Source organism: Chlamydotis macqueenii, chromosome 6 (assembly GCF_036417535.1).
Source record: "Chlamydotis macqueenii isolate bChlMac1 chromosome 6, bChlMac1.mat, whole genome shotgun sequence".
In the NCBI taxonomy this organism is placed as follows: Eukaryota; Metazoa; Chordata; class Aves; order Otidiformes; family Otididae; genus Chlamydotis; species Chlamydotis macqueenii.
Genome location: NC_141561.1, coordinates 25370767 through 25390578, shown reverse-complemented (window position 1 = coordinate 25390578; position 19812 = coordinate 25370767). Strand labels below are relative to the sequence as shown.

The 19812-nt window shown below is 36.1% G+C and overlaps 1 protein-coding gene across 27 annotated transcripts in view; it reads left to right on the top strand.

Moving 5' to 3' along the window:
• The window catches only part of TTN (titin), a 249366-nt gene that overhangs the window by 77222 nt on the left and 152332 nt on the right, over nt 1-19812 (top strand). For 22 of the 27 annotated variants that reach the window (XM_086750513.1, XM_086750508.1, XM_086750509.1 and 19 more), the window contains 31 exons: nt 2014-2295; nt 2585-2863; nt 2977-3258; nt 3382-3660; nt 4135-4422; nt 4563-4841; nt 4936-5214; nt 5313-5591; nt 6112-6399; nt 6554-6841; nt 7358-7648; nt 8373-8660; nt 9671-9763; nt 9886-10168; nt 10393-10576; nt 10933-11022; nt 11105-11372; nt 11459-11719; nt 12310-12519; nt 12622-12699; nt 12814-12840; nt 13567-13614; nt 15409-15465; nt 15558-15635; nt 15936-16190; nt 16841-16933; nt 17497-17574; nt 18263-18331; nt 18951-19034; nt 19276-19338; nt 19585-19653. In XM_086750513.1, coding sequence (XP_086606639.1) covers nt 2014-2295; nt 2585-2863; nt 2977-3258; nt 3382-3660; nt 4135-4422; nt 4563-4841; nt 4936-5214; nt 5313-5591; nt 6112-6399; nt 6554-6841; nt 7358-7648; nt 8373-8660; nt 9671-9763; nt 9886-10168; nt 10393-10576; nt 10933-11022; nt 11105-11372; nt 11459-11719; nt 12310-12519; nt 12622-12699; nt 12814-12840; nt 13567-13614; nt 15409-15465; nt 15558-15635; nt 15936-16190; nt 16841-16933; nt 17497-17574; nt 18263-18331; nt 18951-19034; nt 19276-19338; nt 19585-19653 — 5790 coding nt within the window. The remainder of the gene's footprint in view (nt 1-2013; nt 2296-2584; nt 2864-2976; nt 3259-3381; nt 3661-4134; nt 4423-4562; nt 4842-4935; nt 5215-5312; nt 5592-6111; nt 6400-6553; nt 6842-7357; nt 7649-8372; nt 8661-9670; nt 9764-9885; nt 10169-10392; nt 10577-10932; nt 11023-11104; nt 11373-11458; nt 11720-12309; nt 12520-12621; nt 12700-12813; nt 12841-13566; nt 13615-15408; nt 15466-15557; nt 15636-15935; nt 16191-16840; nt 16934-17496; nt 17575-18262; nt 18332-18950; nt 19035-19275; nt 19339-19584; nt 19654-19812) is intronic. The other 5 variants (XM_086750495.1, XM_086750496.1, XM_086750499.1 and 2 more) reach the window with 5 other exon arrangements.

Here is a 19812-nt window from a genome sequence, read left to right as displayed (position 1 = left end):
TATAAAAGAACAAATGTAAAATACCCTACTTAAATTATGCATGAGTTCAAATGTCCCTGTTGGTTTACTGCTTTCTTTTCTTCCCCTCTGCATGAAATTGGAGGGGGGAACAAAAACATTTGAAGAGTAAGTACTATGATTTTTACTCTCTAAGACAAATAACACAAGAAGCTGAACTACCACTAGCTTGTCAAATGTATTATATATATATGGAGTATATTCTATCCATAGAGATTTTTCTTGGTGGGAGTTGGAAGAGTGTGGCAGACTGAATTACCTGTGAATTCAGTGGAAAGTAGGGATGCTGTTATTCTGTAGCTTGACTTACAAAAAGCATTGAAAGATTGTAGCAAGAAATCTAACCTCTTTAAAAGATGTAAAGCTTGTTTCCACCAGAATCACAATTATGTTTATTATTAATGATAAAATTACTAACTGGTTTATTTGACTAGTGTTACCATTCATAAAATGATCCCAACTGGCCTTATTTATTTTCTTACCCTTCAACTCTTTATTCATAAAATCCTGAAATTGTTAATTTATTTTTCCAGGAATATTATTTTCTTTTTTGATCCTGAACTTAACTAGCACTCACTTCAATCGTTTACAATTTGTACAGTTTCCCCACGGCTGTAAAATTAAAGATGTTCATTGTTTGTCAGCCAGTTCTATAGAACTTGGAAGGGCAAGCTCTTTGTGTGCATTGATTTGCATGTGTTCAATTTGAGCAGATGCTGTCTCACTTCTATGACACACAGTCTTTTGTTTGTAGAATTAAGATCTTTTGTTCAGTTGACCTTGAAAATCTCCCAGTTTTTTATTAACTTTCCCAGTTTAACATCTAATGTTCCCAATCTGTAGTTTTAGCGATTACTTTAGGTTCTAGAAACTACTTTACATTCTAAGTTATATACCTTACTAACTTGTGCATTCCCATTTTTTGAAAGGAATGGAATTAGAGTGTGATTACTCAGCAACTGTTAGTATGCAGACAGATAACCAGCTTTTTGTTGAAGTGAAATCCGATAGTAAATTACTAAGGTTCCAAGAGTCCTTGTGCTAACAAGCCATCATTTCTACTTTTAGAAACTAAGGAAGTTTTGTTACTAACAACATAGGATGTTCTGTAAATGCCCCACAGGTTGAAGTAACCCACAGTAAAATAGATATTCTTCCTACACTTTATAGACAGATGCACAAAGAGGCACTTCATCCTGTTTTGCAGAGAGATTTGTTTGTTGTGCCCACGTTACCACCTCTTGATTTTACTAGTTATATCTTTGATCTATGAGCATTTAGTCTTGTGATTCTGAATCATCTGTATGGTACTTTTGCAAACATCCACTCCTTTTATCTCTTTACAGAACAAAATGTAACCATCTGGTTTACTTTTCAGCCACAGGACCTTTAACACCAATTTGTGTAATACCAGCCATCTCCTAATTCTTCCCAGCATGATTATTTTGAACCTCTTTTGTTTGCTGCCTAAGTTCCTCAACTTTTATTCCTTACATGCACCTTTACGTTTGGTTTCGCAGTAGATGTGTGAAGGGTTATAATGCAGATACATTTATTGAATATATCAATTGTTAATGACATATCAAGATACAAAGCAGGTGCCGTAATGCTCAGCTTAAATGCTCTTAATAATATTTCTTGGCTGAACAGTTTGGATTCTTGCATTTTCTTCGGGCATTTTGATTATTCATGTATGGCAAGAGGATATTACTTAAAGAAAACCACATCAGCTGGTCTGTATGGAATACACAGAAGGAGAAGTAGAATGGGAAAATGAAGTAAGGGAAACTAACTGAAATGCAGAGAGATAACTCATTTTCCCCCTAATCTAGATTTTGGATCAATATGAAATAATCTAAAAACAATTTCATAGCAATTGTGAAATTAAAATGTTTGCATAAGTCCCCAAAGTTTACATTTTCTGTTACATATTTCCCTGCTTATTCCAAGAATCAGAGCAGTTTAAACCATCATCTCCCCTTTTTGGCTTTCCAGAACCACCAAGGTTTATTAAGAAACTAGACTCCTCAAGGCTCGTGAAACAGCATGATTCCACTAAGTATGAATGCAAAGTAGGTGGCTCTCCAGAAATCAAAGTCACCTGGTACAAAGGTGAAACTGAGATCCATCCCAGTGAAAAATACAGAATGTCCTTTGTGGATTCGGTGGCAGTCATTGAAATGCACAACCTCAGTGTTGAAGACAGCGGTGACTACACTTGCGAAGCTCATAATCCGGCGGGTAGTGCAAGCACCAGTACCTCACTGAAAGTAAAAGGTCAGAATCCTAGTTCTTTCCTTACCTTTCTATCTGTGTGACTCCTTCTTTGTGGAAAAGCTGTTAAATCCCACGTTCTTTAGTCAGAGAGGCCAAAACCTGTCTGAATAGGTGGCAAATCTCTTGTTTGTTTGTTGTGCTGTGGGAGTTCTTTCTTATTTATTGTTTATCTTTGCTGTTCAGCATCAGCACAGCTGCTTGAATAGTCTGTCCTCTTTAATCTCCTTTGCTCAAACAACATAAAAATAATAAACTTTAACCCTCTTTTTTTTTTCTTTTTTTTTTTCAGCACCCCCCATTTTTACCAAGAAGCCTCAACCAGTCCAGACTTTGAAAGGGTCTGATATTCACCTGGAATGTGAGCTTCAGGGCACTCCTCCATTCCAGATTTCATGGTATAAAGATAAACGAGAAATTCGGAGCAGCAAGAAGTATAAGGTCATGTCCGAGAACTACCTAGCTAGTATTCATATTCTCAGTGTGGATACTGCAGATGTTGGTGAATATCACTGTAAAGCTGTAAATGATGTGGGAAGTGACTCCTGTGTTGGCTCTGTAACACTAAGAGGTTTGTATAAAGATTGGCACCTTCTTAGCATTTCCTTGTTCCTGTCATTCTCCTCTTACTTTTCTGTTCCTGGCATGTTTTTTTTTTACTGTTAAATATCTTGTCCTAAATAGCACCTCCAACCTTTGTGAAGAAGCTGAGTGATCTCACTGTCGTAGCTGGAGAGTCAATTGAACTGCAGGCTGCAGTAGAAGGATCACAGCCCATTTCTGTTCTGTGGTTAAAAGACAAAGGGGAAATCATTAGAGAAAGTGATAATCTTCGGATCTCCTATTCAGAAAACATTGCAACTATGTGGATTGGAAATGCAGAACCAGTCAATGCTGGGAAATACATTTGTCAGATAAAAAATGATGCTGGAGTTCAGGAATGCTTTGCCACACTGACTGTCCTAGGTTGGTAGCATGGAACAAAAAAAATACAATGCATTTTAAGATGCTTTCAAATTTCAATTTTTATTATACTAATAACTACCGCATTGTTTCTTTAAAAATGTTGTGACTTGCATCTCATTGCAGAGCCTGCAGTCATTGTAGAGAAGCCAGGCCCAGTCAAAGTTACAGCTGGAGACTCTTGTACTCTGGAATGCACAGTAGATGGCACACCAGAGCTTACTGCTAGGTGGTTTAAGGATGGGAATGAACTGTCCACTGACCATAAATATAAAATCAGTTTCTTCAACAAAGTATCTGGGCTTAAGATCCTCAATGCAGGACTAGAAGACAGTGGAGAATATACTTTTGAGGTGAAAAACAGTGTTGGTAAAAGCAGCTGCACAGCTTCAGTGCATGTTTCAGGTTAGTTGACTATTCTTTTTGAGTCACATCTGATCTATAGTTCCTTTAAAAAGCCTTCAGATAATAAACTGTTTCTCATGACTGGCCATCTGAGAGACATTGCTTTATAACTTTAGGAGTACTTGGCGTGCCACTTTGACAGGCACCAAGAATAGATGCCTATCTGATCTCTGAGGGGCAAGGGCTGGATTTCTTCAGCTTTAATCTACATGTTGTATTGAACGGCTGGTGCAATATTGTTGCTCATGAAAAAGAACTGCAAAAACAAAAAGTGTCCCTCAAAAACTGAATGAAAGGTCCAGCATATCCTTAACCATCAACTATTTATTTTTCAATGGCTTAGGTGTGCGGGAGCAGATTGCTAAAGCATATATATCAAAATAAATTTAACTGATTTTATTATGCGTGGGGAACTTTTTGCATTTTAAGCTCCTATATGGTAATTTTTTTTAATTATTTTTTAAACAAATGCAGATCGTATTATACCTCCTTCTTTCACAAGAAAACTGAAAGAAACATACGGTCAACTGGGTTCTTCTGCTGTACTGGAGTGCAAAGTTTATGGGTCACCACCTATCCTAGTTTCCTGGTTTCATGATGGACAGGAAATTACCAGTGGAGACAAGTATCAGGCTACCCTTACAGACAATACTTGTTCTCTGAAAGTGAATGAACTTCAGGAATCCGATATGGGAACTTATTTGTGTACAGCTACCAATGTAGCTGGATCTGATGAATGCAGTGCGTTTTTGAGTGTTAGAGGTCAGTATTAATAAGAAGCCAGAGTGCACAAATTTATTTTAAAAAGGACTTAATTCTTTGCTTTGCTGCATATTTCTGAGTACTACGCTTTTCATCAGAAATCCAATTGTAGTTGTTCTCTGTTTTATTTGCATGCTTAGAACCACCATCTTTTGTGAAGAAACCGGAACCATTGAATGTTTTATCTGGGGCAAACATAACCTTTACCAGTATCATAAAAGGATCCTCTCCATTGGAAGTTAAATGGTTTAGAGGCAGTGTTGAGCTAGTACCAGGACACAGATGCAATATCACCTTGCAAGATTCAATCGCAGAACTGGAGCTGTTTGATGTAGATCCCCTTCAGAGTGGGGACTACACCTGCCAAGTCTCTAATGAGGCAGGAAAGATTTCTTGCACAACACATCTTTTTGTCAAAGGTTTGTCCAGAATACTGTTTCTTATGTTTCTTATACTTCTAAAAATGATCTCTTGGCTTTATTTAATTTGTTTTCTTCCCATTGTTCATTATAGAACCAGCCAAATTTGTGAAGAAGGTGAACGATTTAAGTGTAGAGAAAGGGAAAAATTTAATCTTGGAATGCACATACATGGGTACTCCACCAATTTCAGTGACATGGAAGAAAAATGGAGTAAAAATAATGCACTCTGAGAAATATAGCATCACCACAACAGAAACATCTGCCATACTGGAAATCCCTAGTAGCAAACTAGAAGATCAGGGGCAATATTCTTGTCATATTGAAAACGATTCTGGACAAGATAATTGTCATTGTGCAATCACAATACTAGGTGCGTCAAGCCACCATGACTTCATCAAGTGTTATTTGAGCTACTAACGGTCACTGTGTAAAAGCTTTTTATGCTAATGGTGTGTGTTTGTTCTTCAGAACCACCTTACTTCATTACACCCTTGGAGCCAGTGCAAGTGACTGTTGGGGATTCTGCATCCTTACAGTGCCAGGTTGCTGGAACACCAGAAATGATTGTTTCATGGTACAAAGGTGATACGAAGCTGAGAGGAACTGCTACTATGAAAATGCACTTTAAGAACCAAATTGCTACTCTGGTTTTCAGCCAGGTAGACAGTAGTGACAGTGGGGAGTACATCTGCAAAGTAGAAAACACTGTTGGGGAGGCTGCTTCATCATCTTTACTGACAGTTCAAGGTGAATATTTAATTTTTAAAAATAGAAAAATGGCCTATTTTTCTTAAGTATGCTTTGCTATTTCGAAAAACAAAGATTACCTTTTCCTTGTTAAACACTTTACTGTTTCTTGATGTGTAACATACCCTGTGGCACTGTCTTCTATTAACAAAGGCCTACCAGTAAAGCTAATAAAAATATGTTTCTTACTGACCGCAGCTCTTCTGTAGGGATACAAGGGTCTGCATCTTCCTTCCTCACTGAGGATATTGCTTTGATTGTTTCCACCATTAGCAATCCTGAGGGTTAAATATCTCACTGGGTGTAACTGAGGGCAGAATGGTTATACATTTTCCTGCAACCATATACACAGTGCTCTTTTCACATCAGGTTCCAAATAAGTGATATACTGAATAACAGTTTTAGTCAGGAGTTATAAGCGAAAATCCAGCATACTCTATTAGGCAGTGATTATTGGCAAGTACAGCAATAGGTGCATGTCTTCTGAAAGCTCTCACTCTAAATACCTGCTTTCTTACAGAGCGTAAACTGCCTCCTTCTTTTACACGAAAATTGAGAGACATTCATGAAACTGTTGGCTTACCAGTTACATTTGATTGTGGCATTGCTGGTTCAGAACCTATTGAAGTATCTTGGTTGAAAGACGGTGTACGTGTAAAAGAGGACTACAATGTTCACACATCCTTCATAGATAATGTAGCAACTCTACAGATTTTGAAGACAGATAGGAGTCTTACTGGGCAATATACCTGCACAGCTACAAATGCGATTGGGACTGCTTCTTCTAGTGGCAGGCTTGTCCTTACAGGTTGGTAGGCTCTGAAATATTTAATAGAAATATCTTAAATTTAGCTTTTGCTTTATATATGGATTTAATATTGTACAAATAATATTTGTTTCACAGAACTTTAAAGCAAATCAAGATTTTAAACTAATAGTTTTTTATTTCTTTCACTCTTCAGAAGGGAAAACTCCTCCATTCTTTGACATTCCAATTGCACCTGTGGATGGTATTATTGGAGAAAGTGTTGACTTTGAGTGTCACGTTTCTGGAACACAACCTATTAGAGTCACTTGGGCAAAAGATAACCAAGAGATTAGAACAGGAAGAAACTACCAGATCAGTTATGTAGACAACACAGCCCACTTGACCATCTTGAGTGTTGACAGGGGAGACTCTGGACAGTATACATGCTATGCTAGCAATGAAGTTGGAAAGGACTCTTGCACAGCTCAACTGACTGTTAAAGGTACTGAACAGATAATGCATTACATGTACATATTTCTTCCTTTAGTTATAAAGGAAGTTAGCTTTATTACTGCAAGATCAGTTTGAGAAAAACTTTTGAGATATAGCCTGAAAGTACCTACCTGGAGATACCCGTGGGTCTCTTAAGGGAATTAGGAAGGCTCACTAACAGCAATGGAAGCAGAATTTTCTTCAGCCTAGTTTCTTCATAGATTTTGACCTATTTCTTTCTTGCGAACTCGACAAAAATATTAGGGTTTTTTTAAATGGCATTTGATTTAAATAAATATAAGAGGATTTTTTTTTTTTTATTAGGAAAATCAACTATGACAGTGCCTTTAAGAGCAAGACACCTGCTGTTTATCTTGGCATACTTTCACTTAAAAAAATAAATTCTATTTAAGTGAAAGCAAATATCAGTTCCCCAATGTTCAAATTTTTCTTGAAACATTTTCTTTAGAATTTTTCATTTCAAGTTTGATTCATAGAATTTGAATAATATGTTCTTTTTTTACAGAACGAAAAACTCCACCTATTTTTACTAAGAAACTGTCTGAAGCAGTAGAAGAAACAGAAGGGAATGAACTTAAACTTGAGGGCCGTGTTTCTGGCTCTCAGCCTTTTACTGTTGCTTGGTATAAAAACAATCAGGAAGTTCATTCAAGCCCTCATTGTGAAATATCTTTCAAAAATAATACTTTACTTTTGCATATAAAGAGTGTAGAACAATCAGATGCTGGTTTATATACGTGTAAAGTGTCCAATGAAGCAGGAAGCGTGTTGTGTACGTCTTCTGTTGTTATCAGAGGTTAGTTGAAGTCTTATTTTTCTCTGCTTCTTGCTTTTCTTTGTTGTATGTTAGCTATAAATATACAGCTTCTATCTTATGAGCTAGTTTTACTTACCGTAACAGTAGTAATTTGTCCTGAGATGGACAAGATAAAACTGAGTTAAACCACAAAATCAAGGAATTAATTTAATTTTGTTAATAAAATAAAACAGTATTTTCCAGCGAGGGGCTTCTTTACTTTTTCACTATTTGCTATCATTGATCTAAAGTAAACATTGAAAACTTTATGCAACATTTCTGTTGAATTTTTAATCGTTCTCTTTTAATGGCATAACAGTTTTTTTCTGTGCAATTACATTTAAGCTGGGCAGCCTTGACAATGTGTTGTGGCAGCATGGCACTTCATGATAATACTCTTACAGGAGATTGCATACTTTTTTCTTCAAAGGTGCTTATATAGTTTTGCAGCCTAATAGCAGTGCTTTAGTTCTTATACTGTTTTTTTGCATGTGAATGTCCTTGCTGTGTGAAGAAAAGATATTTCTTGCATGTTTACATAGAAAACATACTCTTGATATTTATTTCATTTTCTAAAGCTATGATTGACGTTCTCAAACTTCTATTTAACCTCCTTCATTCCTTGCTGTTGTCTTCTAAAGAATCACATGTATCACTTTTTCTCTTGCATTCTTACTAATACTTGCCTTCCTTGAGTATTCACTCAAGCATTTTCATATTCCAGAACCTAAGAAGCCACCAGTTTTTGTCCAGCCTCTTCAGCCAGCAGTAGCAGAGGAAGGTGATACCCTACAGCTTACCTGCCATGTCCAAGGATCGCAGCCAATTCGGATTCAGTGGCTGAAGGCAGGAAGAGAAATAAGAGCTTCAGACAGATGCAACTTCAGCTTTGCTCATGGAGTAGCTCTTCTGGAACTTGCTGCAGCTACCAAATCTGATTCAGGAGAATATGTATGCAAAGCTTCAAATGCAGCTGGCACGGATACTTGCAAATCTAAAGTGACAATTAAAGGTACAGTAACATGGAGAAAGTCAAGGCATAGAATGGAAATTTAAAACAAAATTCCATCCTGCTTTATTTTCTTGGAACAAAAATGTTAATAATCTAATAGCAAACAACTAGTATTTTTTAGTTCTTTCCAAAACTGTACAATCTGTTAAATTATTTAACAATAATTTATATATGAATAGTGACATAAACAGTGAGAGATCAGCATTAAATCAATAGTATATTCTTGCCAAAAAGATTAAGAATTTAGTTTCTAAATCTAAACACCAAATTTAAGAAAAAGGCAAGCTAAATGAGTGAAATTACTTGGACATGCATATTTTACAGAAAGAATGGGAACAGTGGTGTTTATTAAGGGGAAATACAAAAGGAATTTGACTGAGCATGTGGCCTTAGAGGTTAACTGCTTCAGGACTGTTACAACACTAAGATGTTTTTACCTTTCAGCTGAAAGTAAATATTGCCTAAGCATGAGTCTTTCCATGTAGGTCTAGTCTTACCACTGCATAAAAAACATAAGAGTTCAGTAATATGTAGAAATTGTATCTTTTTCACTACATGAGTAGCCACAAGGCTAAGAACTATGGAAAAGAAAAAAAAGAAAAAAAAAGAATGTAACAGATCACTGGTAAAAAGATGCAAGTAACTCTGAGGGTGAAATTTCCAGAAATAGACAGAAGAGACTACTTCACTAAAAACTGATCCATTTTAGAAAATTAGGCTTCTTATTTGCATATCTATCTATGAATTTGCATCCATGCAGAATATAAATGACCTGTCTGAAGTTAATGAACAGCACAATATGGTCGACAGTGTTCAGTTTAATCTGAAAAGTAAAATATAAGTTAATTAAAACAATATGAAAGTATTTTACATTTTTATCTCTTGTATGATATTTTGTTCAATCTCTGTAGTTAATTCCTTTTTTACAATTCCTTTGGAAGCATCATCACCCAGGAACACAAACTCTTACATGAAACCTTCTCTTTTAATTGTTTGACTCCATTTTTTAGAAAAACCAGCAGTTGCACCAGCAGCTAAGAAAGCAGAAGTGGAAGGAAAGCTTTATTTTGTGTCAGAGCCTCAGAGTATCAAAGTCATGGAAAGTAAGAACTCTTTTCAAAAAAGCACATTATCTTCTATTTGCCTACACCTTTTGTTTGAGATTATGTCCTGCTGTCATAGACAGCTGGAAAGACTTAGTTTCCTCATTTGCATATTTCTGCAGAGACTGTTGCAAGATTTATTGCAAAAGTTGGAGGAGACCCAATTCCAAATGTTAAATGGATGAAGGGAAAATGGAGGCAACTCAACCAAGGAGGTCGCATTATAATCCAACAGAGAGGAGATGAAGCCAAACTAGAAATAAAGGACACAATAAAAACTGATTCTGGCATGTACAAATGTGTAGCTTTTAACCAACATGGTGAAATTGAGAGGAGTGTAAACCTACAAGTGGAAGAAAGAAAGAAAGAAGTTGTTGAAGGGGATCTCAGGGCAAAACTGAAAAGGTATACGGAAAGTTGTAATTTGCATCAAAAAGAAGAAACACTTTTTATTCTGTATTTCAGATCAAGATATAACTTTTAGATATTTGTTAATTAGGAATAACTGTACTAAAAATAGAAGCATCTGACTAGACTAAACTATAGGATTCCACTTCACAGGGCAACTCTAAGCTGATTCATTTTTTTCAGTGAATAGTATATTTAACTTATGTTATTCATTTGAATAGCACTCCAACAAAAAGGAAGGAAGAAGAGGAAGAGCAACCTATTGATATCTTGGAACTTCTCAAAAATGTAGATCCCAAAGAATATGAGAAATATGCTCGCATGTATGGAATTACAGATTTCCGTGGCCTCCTGCAAGCCTTTGAGTTACTAAAGCAAACTCAAGCAGAAGAAAGCCATAGATTGGTAAGATACAGCATGACTGCAGCATTGGCTTTGTTAGGAGTAGCACGGCTCCTTTGAACAGACTTGGTGTCCATGCTCTGATGTTACTGTGTGTGCAGGAATTTCTGATTCTTCTTTAGATCTTTTACTGACAGTTCTCAATATCTTGCATGCATAAACCCAAGAAGAAGGAATGGGCCTTCTGGCCAAGTATGTTCTGTCTTCACAAATTGGCTGCAATTTTTAAGCTTGGAAGATACACTAGTTACAGTACAGTTACAGAAACTTTGATGTAGGAACTAATTCTATGTTGGATAAACATGACAACTTGATGTTTAGTATCCTTTAATCTTTAAGTATTTTCTGCCTTTTTATAGGAAATTGAGCTTACAGAAAAAGCTCGGAGAGAAGATCAGGAGTTTGATGAACTTGTAGCTTTTATTCAGCAACGACTCTTACAGACAGAGGTAACATATGTTTGGACTCATTTGTGAAATATTCAAAGCCATAACAAGGAACTTTAAACTAATTAAAACTAATATTTTTCAGCCTATTACTCTGATCAAAGACATTGAAAATCAGACAGTTTTAACAGATGAGGATGCTGTCTTTGAATGTGAGATTAAAATTAACTATCCAGAAATTAAACTTTCATGGTACAAGGGAACCCAGAAACTGGACTCCAGTGACAAATATGAAATTAGAATTGAAGGTGATCGCCATATACTGAGAATCAGGAACTGCCAACTGGAAGATCAGGGAAATTTCAGAATAGTGTGTGGCCCACACATTGCCAGTGCTAGGCTAACTGTGATCGGTAAGTGTACTTTTAACATATGTATTTGAATTAATTTATGTGTTAATTATTCCACTGCTAAAATATATGTTTTAACATGCTAATAGAACCTGCAGTTGAACGGCATCTTCACGATACTACTTTCAAGGAAGGAAACACATGCACGCTGTCTTGTCAATTCTCTATCCCAAATGCCAAGTCTCAGTGGTATAGAAATGGGAGACCCATTAAGATAGGAGGGCGATATTCAACACAAGTCTCTGACAAAGTACACAAACTCATCATCAAGGATGTTAGAACAGAAGACCAGGGACAGTATACCTGCAAGCTTGACAATCTAGAAACAACTGCAGATCTGGCCATTGAAGGTTTGTAAACAGATACAGAATCTCTTTATTACAGTAGTGATAAACAGTTTCTGGATGTTCCATTAACAGAACAAATGAAAATAAAAGGAATTTCTTAAAGAGGTGTTCTCAAACTTGGAAATGGACTAAACAAGAGATTTTGCTCCCCGTTCTCTTTGAGCAATATATCACATACTTGTGTAAGTTAGTATTTTTAACTAATCACCATTACTAATGTCCCCTGGCCCTCAAACAATCTGAGTCGTACTTGCTTTTATTTTCTTTTTCTCTGATACTCTTCTATTTTCCTTGGATTTCCTCTTTTTCTTAATTATTCTTTATCTTTAATTTCCTTAATGGCTTCTCTTGTATAATTTATCTACACAGAAATCTTTTTATAGTTGTATTCTTATGTCTTCTAATCTTCATTCTTACATAGAAAACTTCACAGAAGATGGAATCTCTTTTTCTTACTCTACTTTTTCAAGATCTATTGTTATTATCTCTTATTACAATTTAGCCATTATTATGAAAACAATGAGAAGGAATTAGATAAGCTAAATGGCCTGATGGTGCATAACAATTAATATATTTTTTGTTTCTAAAAACAGCGGAACCAATTCAGTTCACAAAGAGCATACAGAACATTGTAGTGAGTGAACACCAGTCTGCAACCTTTGAGTGCGAGGTGTCTTTCGATGATGCAGTTGTGACATGGTATAAAGGCCCCACTGAACTGATAGAGAGTCCCAAGTACAGCTTCAGAAGTGAAGGTCGCTGTCACTATATGACTATTCACAATGTTACTGCAGAAGATGAAGGTAAAAAAGCTTGGGATATTTGTGCCATTCTTTTATCTGATTTTGTTGTCTGTTTTTTTAATCAGAAAGGCATATAAATACGAACATTCTTGGCTATTACAGGTGTATATTCTGTAATTGCTCGTCTTGAACCAAGAGGAGAAGCAAGAAGCACTGCAGAGCTCTATCTGGTAACCAAAGGTTAGCAAAGTTGCTAAACAAATTTGTCATCATAGCCATCTCCAAATTTGTGAATTTGAAACATGACTCTGGAAAAATAAATAGTCCTAAGAGAAATCTAATATTCTTTTGCAGAAATCAAACTGGAGTTGAAGCCACCAGGTAAAGATCATGAGCAAGACTGGCACAAGATCATGTCTGTACTCTGTCATAGATTTAGTAAATTGTCTGCTTTATTTTTTATTTTCAAATCCTTTTTGTCCTGGTTACAGTAAGTCAAACCTACACTTTGAAAAAAAAAATATTCTTCAACCATAGATATGAGGAATTATTTATTCTCATAAATAGTGACAGTGAATACTGTGATAACTCCAGAGTCAGTGATATTAATTTATCTAGAGTCCTATGTTGTACAGTGTGGGAAGGCACATTCTCTAAAACACAAGGTTTATTTTTGTTTGAATGACTGAAAAATAAAACAAAGAAAAGGTGCCAGTGAATAGATTTTGTCCTCTGCACAACTGAAAAAAAAATAACCAAGGATCCAAAATGGGTAGCATTTGTCTCCTTATGATATATAATTATATCATTTTCTGAATGTTCTTAATTATGCAAGAACTATTTGCATAGTTCGTGCAAAAAATTATGCTACTCCAAAGTTATGCAAGAACTATTTAGAAATAAAATTAAATAGTTAAGAGTCTGTCCAGACTGAAAGATTAATGCAATTATTTATCTATTGGTCAGCTAGCTTATTCTTGAGGAACAAGGTACAATCGTTGTATGTTAGAATAGAAAACCTAAAGGGCCATGGACTACTGTTCTTGGGAACAGCATATTCAAATATTATTATTATTATTAAGTCAATTAAACATTTTGATTTTCTAGATGTTCCTGATGCCAAGGTTGCAGTTCCACCTCAAAAAACAGCTGAAGGTAGGGTAACAAACCATACTTGTTCCATAGTGGTATTTTATATCTGTACTGAAGAACCAGGCCAGTGGGAACCTCAGAGAAAAATCGTAGAATAGGTTGGATTGGAAAGGACCTTTAAAGGTCATCTAGTCCAACCTCCCTGCAAGAAGCACGGACATCTTCAGTTACATCAGGTTGCTCAGAGCCTCATCCAGCCTGGCCTTGAATGTTTCCAGGGATGGGGCATCAACCACCTCTCTTGGCAACCTGTTCCATTGTTCCACCACCCTCATTGTAAAAATTTTTTTCATTATATCAAGTCTGAATCTGCTTTCTTCTATTTTAAATCCATTATCCCTTGTCCTGTCACAACAGGCCCTACTGAAGCATTTCTCCCCATTTTTCTCATAAGCCCCCTTTAGGTACTGTAAGACCACTATAAGGTCTCCCTGGAGCCTCCTGTTCTCCAGGCTGAACAGCCCCAACTCTCTCAGCCTGTCTTCATAGAAGAGGTTCTCCAGCCCTCTGATAATTTTTGTAGCCCTCCTCTGGACTTGCTCCAACAGGTCCATGTCTTTTCTGCGCTGAGGACTCCAGAGATGGATGCAGTGCTCCGGGTGGGGTCTCACCGGAGCAGAGTAAAGGGGGAGAATCATCTCTCTTGACCTGCTGGCTAAGCTCCTTTCAGTGCAGCTGAGGATATGGTTGACTTCCTGGGGTGCAAGCACACATTGCTGCCTTATGTCCAGTTTTTCATCCACCAGTACTCCCAAGTCCTTCTTGGCAGGGCTGCTCTCAATCCGTTCATCCCCTAGCCTGTATTGATATCAGGGGTTGTCCCTGACCCAGGTGCAGGACCTTGCACTTGACCTTGTTGAACCTTATGAGGCCCACTTCTCAAGCTTGTCCAGGTCCTTCTGGGTGGCATCCTTTCCCTCATGCATGTCAGCCATACCACTTAGCTCGGTGTCATCTGCAAACTTGCTGAGAGTGCACTCAACCTTAGACACCTCACTGATAAGACCTAATTAATTGTCTCTATACAAATATGATATGAGCAAGGCTTGGCTTGGATAGGCTTGCTTTGCTGTGTGGAAGGTTAAAACTATACACAGGTAGTAGTAGGAATGAAGTCTTTTCTCTTAAAAAGAGTTTGTCTTTTCCATCTTGTTTTCCTACCAGTCTCTTGTCCATTCCATCTTCCTTTTATTTCCATTTTCCTCTCCTGATCATTCTTTATTTTCACCTTTTCTTCTTTTCACCAGAGAAATATCTTTTAAACAAGCTGTCTGAATTACTACTCTTGGGGGGGGGGGCGCGAAAAATATTCTTTCAAAGCCATACAATGGATTGCATGTTTATTGCAAATGGTCTATCCCCAGACTCTGGTATTGGACTATAAATTACAAACATTACATATATTTCTGTTACTTTCAGTAGTTTACTATGAACCTTAAAAGTTCAATCTTCTTGATTTCATTTCAAGGAAAATTTTGTGAATGCTTGCCGTGGCAGCAGGAGGGGAAAGATTTGATATTGAGATGAATTACTGTCAGCAAAATAAGAGAGTGACAGCAGTAAGGATAATGAGGCCGAAAAGGGTCAGGGTTCAAATAAAGGTAGACTGGTAATTCCCACTCAAAATATTTTCTTCCAGCTACAGTAAACTGTCAGAATGAGCACCATGTTTGCTCTTATTCTGCAGCTACAATAAAATAATCTCATCTATTTTTCAAATGCACTGGGATTTTTTTTTCCTTTACAAGAAAATATCATACTCACATTTCATTCTAAATATTTCATTTTTCCTACAAGCTGCCCCTATTCCTATTCTTCTGCCTCTTGTTCCACCACCAGAGGAGAAAAAGCCGGGTAAGAATACTTAAAGTATTTAGAGAATGTGTACATGTTTCATTATGACTTTTTTTTTTTTAATTTACATTTAAAAATATATTTGTTTTAAGCAGAAAAAAAGGTTCCAGTAAAGAAAGTATCCAAAAAGGTGGTTAAAAAAGGTCCTGAAGAAGTCCCACCACCTAAAGGTAACTTTTTTTTCTTTTTTTTTTAAAAAAAAACTTTTTTAAAAATAGTAAAATTACCTTGTGGAAAGAAAGCAATTTGTTTCAAATTACCTTGAATCAATCAAACCTGTTTGGTTTTTGTCTTCATGTTAAAAACATACACATTTAAAATCCAAGCTGATTAGGACTGCTTAAGAAACAGTAACTTCTTTAAACAGTCTGTGATGGTGAAATAATTTCACTAACTGTGAACATCTAATACACCTTGCAAATTCCAGGCTATGATATGAATAATCTATTGTTGTTGGGGTATTTTTTAAGTTCCTGAGGTGCTGCCAGAGAAGCCCAAGGAGATTAAAATAACATCCATGGCAAAGAGAGAAGAGATCCATGAAGAAAAGAAGGAAATATTTGAAAAGCCTAGAGAAACTTATGAAGAATGGGAAGAAGATTATGGAGAAGACCATGACTATTATGTCAGGGAAGAAGGCTATGATGAAGAGGAAGAGGAATGGGAAGAAGCTTATGAGAAAAGAGAAGTGATTTATGAAGAAAAACAAGTCATTCATGAAGAAGGTATTTAAATTATCATACCATTTTATTTCTTCACTTTTCTATATTTTTTATTAAGGCTCAAAAATTTTGAGTCAGGCAGTATTTTTTTTTATTTTATTTTTCTTAGAGCAACTTGAACTTTAATATGCTGCCAAGTTTTAACTGGCACTTTATGATAAGACAAGGACTCTAGTATGGCGAAATATAGATGCAGGCAGAAATTGATACACTATAATTTGGTTGACAATGGTCTTTGCAGGTTGGGACACCTTTAAAACCTAACACAAGTTAGTAGCTTGTAAGGATATGTGTCAGTTGTTTTAGATATTTCTTCTATAATTTCCATGTATTCTAGATAAACTTGATTTAGAGTAAAGGTTTCATACATTAATTGCTTGATGCTAATAGCTATATTTTGCAAATCCTTGCATACTTTAACTGTTTTGGGTAGTAATACCATGTGTGACTCTAGGAAGAGAATTTGGCTCTCATGAGAAACCATCAAACTTGGAAACAAGCAGAAAATTTTACTGCAACAATTGGATCTCCAAAACTCTGTGTGTGTTTTTCAACTTCATAAACTTAAAATGGTATAACTAATAACTTTCGTGTGTATTTGGGCCTTTAGACAATGCATTTTTCATCATTGAGCAATGTTATTATTTTTAAAGTAGTTGAAGTTCCTAAGAAGCCTGTGCCTGAGCGAAAACCACCAGCAATTACAGCTGAAAAGAAGGAAAAGAAAGAAGTAACAGTTCGTAAAGGTATGAATTTCCTGCAAAACTAACAGGAACATGCAGAGTAAGATGTCTCATGCAGCTCCTTCAAGCTGAAGACTGGTGGTTATTCACATTTCCTTGAAAAGGAGAGAGTTCACTTTATGTTACACAGTGACATGAGTAAGGCCTATGGCAACCCTTCCTCTTCTCCTGCCTCATATTTTCAAGCAGAGAGCACTAGTGGCAATGGTGGTTGAAGCAAACCAAGAATTGCTGGTAAAATCAAACTGAGCTTCAATTATCTTTCCTTCTCACTGAATATTAGCCCTGGGCAAGGATGGTGCTTTTTAGCCATTGAACACTGTACTTCTGAGAAGTGTCCTCCAGTTAGATCACTGTGTATCTCTCCAGGGAGGGTGGACTTGAACACCTGTTTCACAAGTACCTTTACCGCCATTGTTCACCACCAGTGAATAATGTGTTGAACATACAGGATGGGCAAACGTTGTAACATCCTAAACAAGAAAATAGCCAGTTCTACCTGGTTTATGTCCAGAAAATATTTTGCAAGATTATTTAAACAATAAATATATCTGAATCACTTACAGTTGTCAAGAAACCTGTCGATGAAAAAGTGGAGATAACCACTCAGAGGATTGCAGAAGAAAAAGTCAAACAGGCTGAGGGTAACTACCTTAATGTCATCTTTACATGAAAGTAGTGGCTATTGTTACTTAGCTGATCTGCATATGCTTTGTCTTCATTTAACATAGATCTGATCAATTTTTCAGTCTTTGAAACACGTAATGAAAGCTTCTGTTCAGTTGTATAAAAGGAAGATGAAAACCTTTTTAGGGGAAGATACTAAATGCAGATGCTAACTACCAATGCTTTAAGAAAGGAAGCGAGTATAAAATTACACTGGGCAAAATGGTGTATTTCACTCCATGCTGAAGATGTGAAACCTCCATCTTCCTCAGACTTCCATTTCGGCCTGTCTATCAGGATTTCTTGATTAATTATTCTGTTGTGAAATGAAGATACATCCTTATTCTCTTGGTAGCCACCTCCTCTTGTACAGCATTTCCCGTTCTGCAGCAGGAGTCTGTTGGCTGCAATTCAATGTATGTCAAGATACAACCTGTGAACTAAATTCCTTGAGTTACTCAGCATCTTTAGAAGATAGCAACAAAAAGAAGCAAACACATTCTTTCTGTTGCTTTGCATGGTTCCAAGGAGCCTGACTTAGCTACTGAGTAAGATTATGTTTGTCTCATTTGTTGCTTTTTCAGCATCATTGTTAGATAACTGTAGACTTATTTTGATCTCTTTGCTAAATATATTACTTGAGTAACAAAATTTTAATGCCAACAGTTACCAAGAAAGTTCTACCACCAAAACCTACACCGATGATAATTGAGGAAAAAGTTATGAAAAAGGAAGGTACAGATCAGTGTTCTTTCAATTGCAGTTTACATTTTTTCCAGCACCCTGTGTGTTCTTGTGCTTCTTGTGAATACGTGGACCTCTGTGTATCTACTTGGATCTGTTGTGCTAGTCATGCTGTGACTACTCTCAGTGTTTTAAATAGTATGTGTACCATGCTTTTATCTTTTATAAGGTCTGTTTTTAACATGCTTGTCGCTAGCCTTTTGGTTCTTGTTTGAACAGTCTACAGGATATTGCAGTGTGATTTAGCTTTTTCTTAATCTCTTCTGCCTGCTGGCTTATGCTTACATAATAATGGCTCTGTGTTCCAAAATTTCTTTGAAGAACCACCTTTGAAATGCTTCTGATATACTATTCCCAAAAGTCTCTGCATGCATTTATTTTAATTTTTTTAATTAAAGTTGTCTGTGTCTTTAGTCCTTAACAGATACTAAATATTATATTTGTATGCTTGTTTTGTGTTCAGTATTTTAGAATATGAATACTGACTGTCTAAATATGTCTAAGACTTAAATGTGCAATACAAATACAGATTTGATAAAAACTCACATGCTGACTACCACTAATGTGGATCTAGAATATAAAATACTAAAACAAAATCCTATCTTTAAAGTACCGACAGTTGAAACATGGACTGTTTCAGAAGAAAAGATGTCGGTTTCTGTCCACAGAGAAGAAGAGTATTCATATGTCACAGGTATGTACAAAACCAAAAATCTGTGCACCCAAATCAAAACAATCTTTCAATCCTAGTAGATTTTCTTTTAATCTATTTTTACACATGGCAATTACATATTTAGACAAATCATATATTTGTCTTTCAAAATGCATTGCTTCTCTTTGGTCATTGTGTTATGTAGCCTCAGTTTTCTTTAGATTACGGATGTCAATATTTCAACTATTTTATCTTAACATTGTTTAAATGCTTTTCTTTGAAGAGCCAACAGAGCATGAGAAAACAGTTGAAGAAAGATTCTTTGAAGCTGTTTACCCACTTGAAGGTAGATTTATTAAGAATGAAAGGCTAATCAATATTTAATATTTTTTAAACAATTTGAATCTGCAGTTATTACAAACTCATTGTGAGATTTGTGTATGCTGTTGGTTTTCTGGATGAAATATTTTTTACATATTAGCATGGGTGTTTCAGTGACCTTTATGTACTGGACACACATATTAACTTCTTAAAAGCTTTTCAGATTTACTATGGACATTGATATTTAATATCTTCAAAATTCCTATTGTAGCACATAAGGAAGTCGAAGAAGAGGAAGAAGAAGAAATAATTTCTGAAGTGGAGATCCCTCACGTCGAAGGTGAATAAAATCTTTGCATCATCATGGGCACAATTTTTCTGAACTTTCATGTTATCTGCTTGTACCACTCTACCACATGATAGCATATGAGAACGGAGATCTTTCCATCTCTCTATAGCTCTACTGTCAAAAGTTCAACCCCTGTTGTATTTCTAAAAC